At 36.0% G+C, this 13,658-nt stretch overlaps 2 protein-coding genes across 4 annotated transcripts; both read right to left on the bottom strand.

Moving 5' to 3' along the window:
* Positions 1 to 20: 20 nt before the first annotated feature.
* On the bottom strand, positions 21 to 2,909 carry LOC120249799 (protein OPAQUE10-like). Of its 3 annotated transcripts, XM_039258454.1 has the most exons (5): positions 2,599 to 2,906; positions 2,194 to 2,285; positions 999 to 1,146; positions 251 to 382; positions 21 to 164 (listed from the first exon to the last, which is right to left on the bottom strand). In XM_039258454.1, exons 1-5 carry the CDS (start codon positions 2,695 to 2,697, stop codon positions 138 to 140), a joined length of 498 nt encoding a protein of 165 aa, XP_039114388.1. In that variant the 5' UTR covers positions 2,698 to 2,906; the 3' UTR covers positions 21 to 137. The 3 variants fall into 3 exon arrangements, with proteins under 3 accessions (XP_039114388.1, XP_039114389.1, XP_039114390.1); XM_039258455.1 differs by lacking the exons at positions 21 to 164; positions 251 to 382 and adding an exon at positions 392 to 607 and having other exon boundaries at positions 2,599 to 2,909; XM_039258456.1 differs by lacking the exons at positions 21 to 164; positions 251 to 382 and adding an exon at positions 617 to 762 and having other exon boundaries at positions 2,599 to 2,907.
* Positions 2,910 to 3,729: 820 nt separating this feature from the next.
* LOC120249644 lies at positions 3,730 to 12,129 on the bottom strand. The gene is made up of 5 exons (XM_039258220.1): positions 11,140 to 12,129; positions 10,186 to 10,919; positions 10,016 to 10,105; positions 4,340 to 5,401; positions 3,730 to 4,234 (listed from the first exon to the last, which is right to left on the bottom strand). Exons 1-5 carry the CDS (start codon positions 11,264 to 11,266, stop codon positions 4,133 to 4,135), a joined length of 2,115 nt encoding a protein of 704 aa, XP_039114154.1. The 5' UTR covers positions 11,267 to 12,129; the 3' UTR covers positions 3,730 to 4,132.
* Between the last annotated feature and the right edge of the window lie 1,529 nt (positions 12,130 to 13,658).

Raw genomic sequence — 13,658 nt, 5'->3', positions numbered from 1 at the left:
GTAAAAATACTGATTCTTGCCTGCTTGTGCAATCCCCTTGGACCCATTGATGGGCTACTCCCGTTGGAATTAGAAGAGTTGCGCTGTGATAGCTCTAAACTCCTACGTAGACCACCAACCAAACCAGTAGGGCATGGCTATTGTGTATGTAACAATGTCAAAATCTGGAATCTACCACAAATGATCAGATGTGCTTTATTAAATACACATGCTTAGAATACATAACACAAAATTTTTTAAAAAATCTTACATTTAATTTCATCAATCTAGCTTTCTTCGAGAGAGAGCGAATGCACATGCAAACCCTACGAATATCCCTTTTTTCGACAACATCAGGTGGGGAAAATAGATCAATGCCGGTCATCCCCAAGATCTGACAGATCTGTCAACACAAGTAAGAAAATTCTTACCATACACAAGGGGAATGCACCAGTAGGTAATAGCAGCTCCTGCTCTTAGTCAAAGTTATTGATAAAAGGACAAAAATATCCTTGATGATTTAAGAAAGAGATGAGCCAGATGGCATCGAGCAGAGATGTGGAGAACAAGAATGCGTGTAATTCCACAACCAAGTGTCAAATGTACCCAGCAACAAATATTTTGCCTCCTAAACACATAACCAGAGTGCCACATAAATCCTATGACATGGCCGTAAGTGGTGATTCAAACATGTTTGCTTGCATAAAAAGAGTATTGATGAAGAAACAGGCAAGGGCACAACCCCAAAATGGTTAGTCATATTTGGCACCTTGGTAGTTTGACCTAGAAAGAGTAAATAGTATATGTGAAGGGCAAACAAGTATGGACTTAATAGTTTCACAAAAATCAACAAGCTTTAGCGAAAACAAACCTAAACATGGGTTATGTTGAGCATGAATATTTTTCCTATCAACCTACCTATTCTGGACCTGGCTGATAAATTGTAACCACCCATAAGAAATCACTCTTTACTAGGTAAAGAAGGTATGCCACACTGAAATTAGTAAATCATATAATACCTTTAAAAAGGAGTCAACCTTGGGATAAGCCATATATCTCCCATCAGCCTTACCAAAAGAAGTACGTTCATAGATAAAGAATTTTGAGTGCCTTATATCCACATTCTTATTCAATATCATCTTCCACACAGCTTTTGATACTTGAAATCTGTAAAGAATAAAAATGAGCCAATGACAAAGCCAAAAAAATTATGTGAGGAAAAAAAAAACGGACAGCGGGTTTGTAATCCTTCTGCCCAACTATATGTAACAAATTAATTGTTTATATGTCCATTCAACCATTGTTAAGATATGATGACACAAAAATTCATACAAGCACTCTTGAATAACAATTCCGTGACAATTGTAATAATATGAAAGAAGATAAACTTCTGCTCCTTAAAAAAAATTGAAGTGAATTGGGAGATTGACCTTAACATTGTAGTTTATATATCCAGAAAAGATGGCAACAGCCAACATTTGTTTCTTCAGATGTAGAAAAATGATTCAAATGGCTATTTAACAAAAGTGAATAAAGATAGAATGAGTAGATTTTGCGCTTCCAAGACAACAAAAACAACGGAGCCAAAATCATCACATTCCATTTCAACCTTTTATAGACCAAAAAAAAAACCAAAAGCATTGACTTGTCAAAGTACAATGTTAAAATAATAATATTTTTCCAATTATTAACCAAATATATAGCAGTATACCCTTCAATCACTTTCCACATATTAAGAAATAATATTACACAAAAAAGTAAATGATGCTGCAACAAAGACAATATCAGACAGACAGCCTTTAAGCCCCTGCAATCACACAAATTTACAAATCTTCCAGCACTATAGGCTAGTATAAAATGTACACTTTATAGTGTATACAATCTATATGGAACAAGATCCCAAAAATGGTTGTAAAAATTTAGCTTAATTAATCAGATTGTGATTATAATCTCCACATGGAATAAATCTCATTCTTCACTAACAAGAAGGAACTGCACATTAGCTAGTACAGCTCAAACAGTCAATTTAAAGTGCAATTTATGCCACAACTAGCTTTTCTAGTGTCAACAAATTTACCACAAACTTTACTAGCCATCTGACTTGAAAACCAATATCATCAATTTATCCTGTTAGCAAATTCCAGTTTATTACTACAAATACACATTTATAAAAAAAAAAATAAAAATGGGAAAGGATTGCATAAGGTTGCTTACAGCAATTCTCCATCTGCCAATAAATCAGCAACAGCCATTTCTTCATCAAACCTTTCATGAAGAACTTCTCCAAGCCATATTCTCGTCTGAGTCTGTAAATGAACCAAAAGAATTATCAAACAAATTAGACAAACCGAGATCAAACTGATCTATTACTCAAACTACAAACCCCAAGAAACTTCATTCACATCAAAGCAACTTCTTCATCACTTCCTAATCAATTAAGATCTCACCTACTTGATTCAATTCAAGTTAAGTTTCAACTCAAAGAACTCATGATTTAGATCCATTGTTAAAGTAAACACTAATCAAATCAACAAACATAGAACATCGATCAAAGACCAAGAACATCGCACAATCAAATCACAAGAAACAACAAGAGAAATCCAAGAACGAGATACACACCTGGAGGAAAACATCATCGAGCTCGCGAAAGCTAGTCTCAGCCTCATCGGGCGACGTCTCCCGGACTCTGAGCACCTCTCCGGCCATCCTCCTCATCATCTCCACCCACACTCTTCCCGCCAAAACCAATCCTATTTTCAAGAAAAAGATTAAAAAAAGAAGAAGAACGAAAACCGTGTTTTCTCCGGCGTTATGGTATTATAAATAGAGATCCTCTGAGAATCTCAAAGAAAAGCGTCCCCCACTTTTTCCGCCTTCACTTCTGCTTCTCTTTTTCTTCCTTCTTTCTCTCTATGCACTTGTTTATTAGTTTTTATTTATTTATTTATTTTGTTCTTTTTTTTTCGATAAAATATATTTTGTTTTATTTTTCTCTCCAAAACGCTGCTTGAATCATGCTTTGTCGGCATATTGATGGAAATTATCTAATTCTTGGATTTTTTGTCGGATTTTTTTTTGTTGTGGCTCAATCTTAACCGTTTGATCAAGATCCAAAGGGAGATGTTTTTTTTTTGTTTTTTATTTTCTTAAGGGATTGGGACGCAAAGTGTGTTGTCTGGTTTAGTTTGACTTGTGGGTATATTCATCATAAGAAAATCGAGAGGGCGGTTGCTCATGCGAAGTTCGTGCAAGTGTGAGTAATCCGACGCACGTATGTCTCGGGATATGTGTCAGATAATTCGGCTATGGTTGCACTAGTCTCACTCATATTGAAGGTCCACACTCCTTTTGTAATCTCACTGGTCTGGCCCATGATCTGTAAAGTAAACTAATTGGCCCAGCCCGCACGTTTCGTTTAAAACCAACTACTGAAAAATAAAAAAATAAACTTTATGGGAAATTATAAAACCATTGCTTCATTTTTTTTTTCAATAATATCAAACAAATCTTTAATTAATTGATAAAGGTCCTTCATCCGGTTTACGTTTGTATGTTTGATAACTGTCAACACCGGATAATCAAGCGATAATAATTGCTGGGCCATTCAGCATGATCTGCCAACACACTTCGTTAACGTAAGTTGCTGGAATTTCAATAACGCAAAGTAGTTCTTTTTCCAAATTTTTTTTTCCCCTTTAAACAAACAAGACTAATTTTGCAAATAAATTAGCATCAAGATATCATCAAGGAGGACAGACAAACAGTGAAGGATATTAACAAAATGAAAACCTGGATTTTTCAACTGTGCAAATTTCTTTGGAACTGAATACGGCACCCTATCCACCTTCCCAGCAAAAAGAAAAAAAAAAATCTATAAAAAAGGGAAAAAAGGGAACAAAAAAAAAGCTAAGTCTGGCAGGACATCACTCCGACATGCACCCGAGGACCGAAGAACAGCTTATTTTTTTCGTTTTTTCATATATTTAGGAAGCAAGAGGGGTAAAAAACAACTCCCTCAACTCATTTTTAACATTGCAGACGTTCTGTTGTCACTCAGTCTCCGCATCTCAAACCCTCCACATGTCAATGGAAAAATCCTTTGGCCACAAAAAACTAGAGAATCAAAGCCAAAAGGGCAGATGTTTCAGCAAAATCAGACTTCATTTTCTGAGTTGAATGAGTGTAATCCAAGATCATTAGCAACTCTTTGTCGAAGTTGAGACAACCTTTCAGATTGACGAATTTGTGTCCCATGCTGCAAAAACAAAAAAGCACCACCATGATCAAGAATGGGGCTGAGAACTATTTGCAGCCCGGGGAAAAAAAGATGATAGAAATAAAATTCAGAATAGTTAGTTACCTCTGCCATAAACTCAGTAATTTCTTGCGGTGTCAGATACTCATCTGCTGCATCTTCAGAATTCCATCCTAGTGATTCCAAGAAGGCTTTTTCTTCCGGATCAACAGGGTCTGAGAATGAATCCTCTCCATTGTCAGAAGTACAGCTCTCAGACAGATCACGGGAACATCCAATAGCGCAATTTCCATTCTCCTTCACACAACCTAAACCAGAAGTTAGAGAGCTGACCATTTCTTGACCAACAGAAACGGACTCAGTCATCTGATCACCAAGTTTCTCAGTGTTGGCACCATTGTCGGCACTAGAACTCTCGGCATCTCCACAGACACTAGAGCATCCGCTCCCACAGTTGCCATTCTCCTTCACACATCCCGCACCAGCAGAACTTGGAGAACAGGTCATCTCCTGACCAACAGAAACAATTCCAATGATCTGGTCATCTGACCTCTCGGTGCTGGCTCCATTGTCAAAACTAGAACTCTCAGCATCTTCACAGGGACCAGAACATCCAGACAAACAATTCTTACTTTCCTTGATACATTCTAAACCAGAATTTGGAGAATTGGCCATTTCCTCAGTAACAGAAACGGCATCAGTGGTCTGATTGCTTGCCTTCTCAGAGCTAGTTGAGATTGGCTGGGGAGCAGCCATGGATGTTTTCTTTCGGATAGAATTGAAGAAATCATTCCGATTCTGAGTTTGCAAAGTGGGTCTTTTCTCACCAAAGGAATTGTGAACAGGGGACAGCACACGCCCCTTGGGATCAGTAGAGTTCTTCAGGGGAGGTGCGGCAGTCGATGCAACAACAATATGTGGGTTAACCACACGACTGACACTCACAGAATTTGAGCCATCTTTGCCAGCAGAAGCACTGCCATTTCTCTCACGATTAAGAACCTGAAAATTCCCAGCCTGAGATGCCTTTGGAATATCCAATCTAGAAGGTACACGGAGCATATGATTAGAAAGTTGATAAGGTGCCTGTGGCGTGGCTTTGGAGGGGGCAACAAGATCAACTCCTCTTGCTCCTTTAACTTTTGATTTATCAGAAGAATTGAGAACCTAAGAGGCAAAAGACAACATCAGTGGCAGAAGTAGGGATTACATACAAATAAAGTCAACTCATAACCAAGTAACCCTATACCATCCAAGGCATGACATTTGCAAGTTAAAAATAAAAATAATAAATAATAAAATAATAAAAAAAGAAACATTTAATCCAATACGAGGGAACGAACTGGTGACCCACAAAATCTGAGCAATCAATGAATAAATTCTTTAAGAATTTAACTAAATTACTCAACAATGTTCAGCATTAAGTTCTAAAAATATCAATTCATATGTGACGACTTATCTAAATCCAGAAATTATAGAAAATGCCACTGGGCATGGAAAAAATCAAAACTTTGAATATAGCTCTTCCCCAATATAAAGACCATAAGCCCAAATGTTACTTCAGAGCCAGTCTTAAAATCTCTGCAACAAATCATGATGGGTTTTCCCACAAGTATGCAAAGATGAAACTTACTGAAGATCAACCATTTGTCAGGTTAATCATTCAGCAAAATATTCAGAAACACGAATTTTCATTCATTTACATGTTTAATGTAATAGACAACATATATAGTACTCATAAGCGTGGACTGTCACAATAACAAAATACAATGTATGCACATCAGGAATTACATGAAATGAATATCAATATATGCAATTGATTTCATTTCCATGGGTTAATGTTCTTGCCTGCAAGCAAATAAAACAAGCAAAGAAACATGACTACTAGAAATGACTGTACTCTGCCACCATATTTGCAGCTAAAAGAAAATGTGTTGGCACTCAATAATATCATATGCATATATGACAACCTGAATAACAAAGTCTCATGTTAACCTTCTATTAAAAAAAATAAAATAAAATAAAAAATAGGAAACAAGGAGAATAAGGGTATCTTCAACCTCACTTGAAGGATAGCAAAGAAGGCATTGTGAGATGAGAACTGATCACTCAATAAAACAGGGTAGTTTTAGACACGAGATGAAGGGGCAACCAAAATAACTAGTACTTTGGAGAGTATATCACCAGAAGTAACAATCACTATTTTCAATACTTCTTCCATGTGAGTAGTCTGGCTATTTAAGTTACCACTACTTGTCTATGCCAGTAGAGAACAAGTTTGACAAGAAAAAAGTTTCATGTCTAGAATTGAAAAAAAAAATTTAAAAAATATGAGTACAAAAATTTCCAAACTTCATAAAAGAACACACATTAAAATAAGAAATTGACAGTATCATTTGACAAACTTAAAAAATGAATACATACCTAAAGTGCAACAAAATGGACAATATAAAATAGCATAGAATCAATAGAATGGCAAAGAACACAGGAAAACAAACCTCCAAAGAAATTGAAAGATAAAAGCAGAATATGAAAATACTGAAAACTATAGCTTCAAAATATGAGCTTCGAATGAGGTTAGTTCAGGAGTTAATGCAAGAATCTATTAATTAATGAGCAGCATAAGCAGAAATGACACCAAATGTATATGCACACATTAACAAATGATGAAGCCAAGATGAGTTCTCACACTAATCTGGAATAGCCCATTGACAGATCAAACTGAATAATTATACTATGATTTCAGCATCAACCCAACACAAACTATAAATACAAAGCCACCTCAGAAGATCAGTCTTTCATTAGCTTACTACCCTCTTTTTTACTTAAATGCATATAAGAAACCAATGTAGTATAGTTCACAGTTTCTTCTTAAATTTTCAAACTAAATGACAACCTCAACCTTCTCACATGTCCAAGACACAATTCTAAATGGTTTCTTCAATTACATTAGCCATAAATTTATTCACAGCCTATCTAACATGTCCAAAAACAGGTATTAGTATTTACATTTGTAAACTACCTTCATATAATCAATTTGTCTATTAAGTTCAATCTTACCGTCCAACAAATTGAATATTTTTGCTAATGTGTCCCTGCCTGTGACAATCCAAATAGAGACATGATTGCCAAATAACTAGTATTTATACATTTATCTTCATCCAAAAATCCCTCTTAGATCTTGACAAAGGTCAGCCAAACATTCTAGCCTTATTGAAAAAAAAAAAGGAAATTTATTGGAGCTTTTCATCCCGATATCACTCAGCTACAAAAGTGCCTCAATATTATTGTAGGGATTTAAACAAAGCCACAAAGACATGTCCAATGAATACAACTTAAAATAAATCACCCATTTCCTCTACCTATAATAAACATGAGATGTCTTCATAAATATAGTGATTTTCAACAATGACAGAAAGAAAAAAAAAACAATTTAATATTTCTTAAAACATTTGATCCTACAGGCAGAATCTCGTAGCTATGTTAAAGTGATATACAGCAGAACTGAGATAGCTGATGTAAGCATGAGATAGAAAAACAACATTGAAAACAGAGGCGAGCAATGCCTCAAAGACAAAGAAGCAATTTTTCCAGCAAATGGTAATGTCAAAAAAAGGGTATGCATACGCTTGTCAGGTATCGAGTAATTACATAGAGAATATAGAAAAAAGCAAAAAGGTTACCCATGGCTAAATATATTCACCAAGTAGCAGGGAAACCAAAGAGGGTAAAAGTTGTTGTAACAGCCTTCAACAAGGGATGTAGTTTTATAGCCATCTCAATTTTTTTTAGAATAGGTTAAGTTTTGTAATCCTAGTAGTGCATTCCACATCATTGTAAGTTGCATCAGAAGTCAAAGAAGAGAAACCAGAAAGCCATGAAGGCATAACAAATTGACCATATAAAGGATGGGTACTCGACACTGCTTAGGAAAATCTGAAGTAATCAACATATTATCAGGATTCACACCTCAAATGGCAATGAGCCATTAACGTCCTGAGGAAGAAAGCTGAAATAGAATTGAGAATTCCAGATGAATATGAGTTCAAAACAGATTATAGACCATCATTTTGATTGATATGAAGAGCACCATTCCAGTAGAATGTTGGCAAAATCTATCATATGAATTTCCAGACAAATTTGTTAACATCAATCAGCACATATTTTCCAACAAAACAACACTAGGCAATAGTAAGATCAACAAAATATGGGAAGACTCCTTCACAATTGACAATCATTATTAGCTATTCCACATCTAAAAGCCCAATGTCCTCCTTCCCAAAATCTGCATAAGGCAATCCTTCAAAAGCCCAATCTATTATCAGATGTGTACACAACACAATAAAATTCTTGATTAAATCAGTGATGATCAATTTCAGTTACACAATTTCTAGGTGTAAGTAAATCAACTGTACATATACAAATCCCACAATGACAACATTTTTCACAAGTTAATAAATAAAAAACCAATTTCTTCAATTCTCCACTATAAGCAAATGCAGAGCTCGGCCCAGAACCTAGGCCTCCTAAATTCATGTTTTTATTCTCTTGCATTACTCTCCTGAAGTTTTCTTTTTTGAGAAAACTCAAATGAAATCTAGTTGAAATCAAAGGACATCGATGTTTCTCTAATGTGCCCAAAAAGATTGATTTATTTCTTAAGAGATGAAAAAAAAAAAAGAAAATTTCAAGGCATTTAATAAAATGTAGAATTTGTCATAATCTCCAAGAAGCCCAGCCAACTGATTGTTAAATAAAAATAATAATAATAATAATAATAATAATAATAATAATAAATATAATCATAAAACTTGATTTTTCAAAAAAAATGCAACAATTGAGAAGAACAGATTCTTTGTAACAAGACTCCTCATAATTCCAAGATATTCAAGGGCAATAATATGATATTGATACTAAGTACCATATAAGGAACATCCTCCAATTGACAACTTTTTTGTCAGCTGATAAGATTTTATAACTATATTCTCTTCATTTCCTCATTAAACAGTGCTCAATACCGCTAAATCAGCAGACTATTTCTCCAATAGTACTTAACACCATATTATTGAAACAAGCCTCATTAATGAACAGATCATCAACAGCATGGCTATTGAGAATATCCCAGATGAATGACCTGAACCATAATTGGCAAACAAAGCAAAATTTGCGACACAGACAACCATTGCATAACGAGCTACTCTGATAGATCATGATAAAAAAACAAAGCTCCATATCAAGCAGCAAGCGTTTTACCTTTCTCTGTAGAATGGACAAAGGACAACCTAAGATCAAATTTAAAGTAGAAAAAAACGAATTTGATCTCGTCCAGACTAGTATAAATGCAATAAGAAAACAACCATCTCTTTGGCTTATATAGCTTGTTGTTTCGGGCATATATGTGCCCGCCCCTTTCATCAATTTGGATGCATCTAGATTTATCTTTGAACCTTCAAAAAGTAGCCGCTTTTGGTCACAACAACAGTTCATTATTCAAAAAAAACATGGAATATGCTAGAGTGGAATGATTATAGTCATCCAGTTCTTCAACATAGAGAACATTTTGAGGAATGCAAGAAATGTGATCCAATGCACGAGCACATCTAATTTCTTTTGAAAATATTGTTATTGAAAAAACCCTAGGACAGTCATGGATGATGAGTGTCACATTATGGATGTTCACAAAAGACAGCATACGATGGTTGCAGAAAAATACATGTAAATATCTACAAACAACATTACAACCAGAAAGGAACTAAATCAAAATATATTGTGAAAACCTACCGAGCTTTTAGACATTGCTGGTGTCACAGGTATAAGCTTGAAACACTGCCTACGAGTCAATTCATCAATCTTTTGGGTATCTACAGATGACTGCAACCACAAAACCAAACATTTACAATAAAAACATAAATAGTCTAGGCAAAAGGCAAAAAAAAATCGAAATAGGTCACCTGTGGATCAGAACGAACACGTGATGGGGTCTGGGCCAACGTCTCAGCCATGTTCAGGCCTGTTGTAGTGCTCAGACTTGTAGATGCTGGTGCCACTGTTGCAGTTTGTTGAGAAGATTGGATTGATGGTCCATTACCTCCAACCACAACAGGTACTTCTGCCAAGACTGAGGTCCAACCATCACCTCGAATTGTTGTTGGAGCACTGAAAGGTAAGCTCTGAATAGCACTGCTAAGACCAGGAGAAGCTACTCTACCTATCTCAGGAGGCCCTTGCCTTTCTTCAGCCCCAAGAGTTGGAAAGTCTTGTTCAAAAGAGGCCTTGCTTATGGTACCAATCCCACTACCCCCAGAAATAACTCCATTCACCAAATCATTACCTGGCCTTCTTGGCCATGACTCACCCCGTTTCCCTGTCACCATGGACTGTGACCTCCTAAGTGCATCCTTCCCATTCCTACCAGAATCAAAACTATCTAACTGAAAAAGCCTTTCACGGTCTCTGTCTCGCCGATCAGGAACCTTGTCCCGGTCCCTGTCACGAGGGTTCCTACTAAAACTACTATACATCTGTGAAATATTATCCCTATCATGATTCGTAGAACTAGAACCATTGCTGCTTGTGCTACGTCTGAAGGAGGATGAGCTCCTAGATGATGTCCGGGGAGCATCATGATCGCAAGCACTCACCGCCAAAAACCTGTTCCTTGAGGACCTCCCACCACCATGCTCATCTAAACCAAACCAAAAACATATAATAAAATTTTAAGTAAATTAAATAAATGAAATCGGAACCCTAGAATTGCTCATCTGAACTAAATCAATCAAATCCTAAAACGAAAAACACAACGCGTCCTTACAAGATAAAACCTAGCATTCTCTCAACCTAAGCAAATCCAGCAAATCACAAACAAAAACAGCATCACATAAATGAACAAGAATGCAAATAATTACCCAAATGAAGAGAGGACGTGGCAATATGATGGTTGGAACCGGCGCCGCCGGCCGGAGCACCGTTGCCTGGTTTCAACCACCCTGGGATGAACTTCGGCTCGTCAATCGTGCCAGCGCCTTTCTCCATCACAGGCGCAGACCATTATCCTCATATACCAAATCCCTCTCTCCACGCCTGAGTCCTCCAACCCAATCTCTTCCTCCACAACGCCTCAGCAACGAAAACCAAGAACCCCCAAACCTCGGGTTCCCCGGAGCCAGAAACCCCGCACCCGGCTCTCAGCCTCCGGCGCAACCGCCGGAATCCACGCCCCCTCCCACCGATTCCACTCAAGATTGAAAATGCCACCGGTCAATCTCCCCAAAATCCACCAGACCAAAACACCAACACAAATCCAACAGCAAAAAACAAGCAAAACCTAACCCTAGCGCTTCAATTCCCCACCCATCATCCAAGAACCCTAACCATCAATCCATCCAAGAACCCTAACCATCAATCGATCCGTAACCACACCAACAAAATCCCCCAAAAAAACAAATATCCAAAAGAAATTAGGGATTCCAACCATAACCTAACCAAACTCAAAGCCGCGACCAAGAACCCATTCCTCAAAGTATGAGGGATTGCAAACCCTAGACGAGGATTTGGGAGGAGTTTTCCACGTTTTCCTCCTTGAAAGCGAGACCCAAAAGACCCAAAGATGATAACGATAATAACAACAAAGTATCAAAATATAGAGAGAGAAAAAAAGAGAAAAAAACAGAATAGAGAGTGGGTTGTTTGCGGTTATGGCTTCGTTTTTAGGGTTCTCAATTGATGATGTTTGTGAGAAATTGGGAATTGAACTCCTTCTTCTTCTTCTTCTTCTCTTCTTCCTCTTCTTCTTCTCTTCTTGTTTTTCTTGGAGAGAAGGAAACGGCCAAGTCGGAGGAGGCGCGGCGCAACAACGAGGAGGGTTTTTTTTCTCGGCGCTGTTGAATTCTTGAAAATTTTATCTTTTTTTTTTTTCTTTTTATTTATGTAGTTATTTATTTTTTAAATAATTTTTGGGACCTTAATTGAGGCGGAAGATGGTGGGCGTTAGAATTTTTATGTTATTTGATAATTTATTAATTGTTTATTTTATTTTTTATATTTGTAATTTTGAGATTTCTTTTATCTTCTTCGAAATGATAAGTTGTTTGGTAATTTATTCGTGGAATTTGGTTTTTCTTATCCTCATGAATTTTCTCCAGTGCTTTGAGATTGGTGAACTTACGATGAACGCAGTTGTGCATGTGTGTGTGTATATAGATATATATTGGATTTTAATGGTGGTATAAATGTTTGGAGAAGTGCAAACGGTTAAGTGAGATTGATCATACCGTTGGATGTGTGAAAGGAGAAACGTTTGTCAAACGTTAGTGATGGACCTTTTAATGATTTGTAGGCCTTTTTATTGACAAGATTAATGGGGTCTTGTAGATGAGATTGAGCTTAAAATTATTTGAAGTTTTTGTACTTTGATAGTGCAAAATAATACTTGTATTTTGATTTAATAAGGTTTGAATAATAATAATAATCCTTATTTTAATTGGCTCAAGAATGGCATGGTTAATGTTGTTCAACTTGCAAAGTTTGTTGGACCAAACCTGACTATAATTAACTGGTTATTTAGTACTGATTTATCACCACCATTTTGCACTATTTTTCTGCATAAAAACTCATGATATTCAGAAGACCGTTGTGGAGATTGGTTATTATTTTTTTGTTTACTTTGTTTGCTTTTTTTGTTTGTAATTATCTAACTTTTCTTGTTATTTGTCGAATTTGAAGTGTCGTTTTTGAAGAATAAAATAAATATTTATAAATTTAATTTGTATTTTTTAGAATTCATATTTGCATGGCTACATCTTCGTAATGTTTCATGGGAATGCACAAAATGAAGTGTTGCAGTGCTTATTGTCCATCTCATTTGAGAAAAAAACAGGGCCTGTTTATTTATTTGCTAATATATTTTAAATTGAATAGCTTTGCAATGTTGGTTGGGTCCCTGGAATAATTCATTTTACATTCAACAATATATATATATATATATATATAAGCACACACAGTTCAACAGAAGGAAAAGTAAAAAGAGAAAAATGCCACAGAAAACTCAATTTGAATCTTTTTGAAATTTTATAAAAAATCCCTATAATCTCAACATTCTGTCCACAATTCAGTATGTCCCCTTGCACTCAGACAAGTATAACACAATATATATATATGTGCATACAAATGCTTAAATTTTTATTTATTTATTTAATACTCATTAACTGGCTTGAGATCATTTGATCCATTCATAATAATACCCAATTAGGTCAAACAGATAGCATGACTACCTTGTCTTCAAAACCAAATTTAGGCATGCATGGGTTAAGGCTTTACAAATTTTTGTCTAACCTGATAATGTTAGTGCTAGTGGGTGGGATCCAACTCTCAAGAAGAAGGATAAGATTTTTTAGGTTACTAACCTGATGAAACAAATTCTAAGTAT

This window comes from Dioscorea cayenensis, chromosome 19, assembly GCF_009730915.1.
Source record: "Dioscorea cayenensis subsp. rotundata cultivar TDr96_F1 chromosome 19, TDr96_F1_v2_PseudoChromosome.rev07_lg8_w22 25.fasta, whole genome shotgun sequence".
Classification (NCBI taxonomy): Eukaryota; Viridiplantae; Streptophyta; class Magnoliopsida; order Dioscoreales; family Dioscoreaceae; genus Dioscorea; species Dioscorea cayenensis.
The sequence above is the reverse complement of the archived record's forward strand: the minus strand, read 5'-3'. Positions and strand labels throughout refer to the sequence as shown.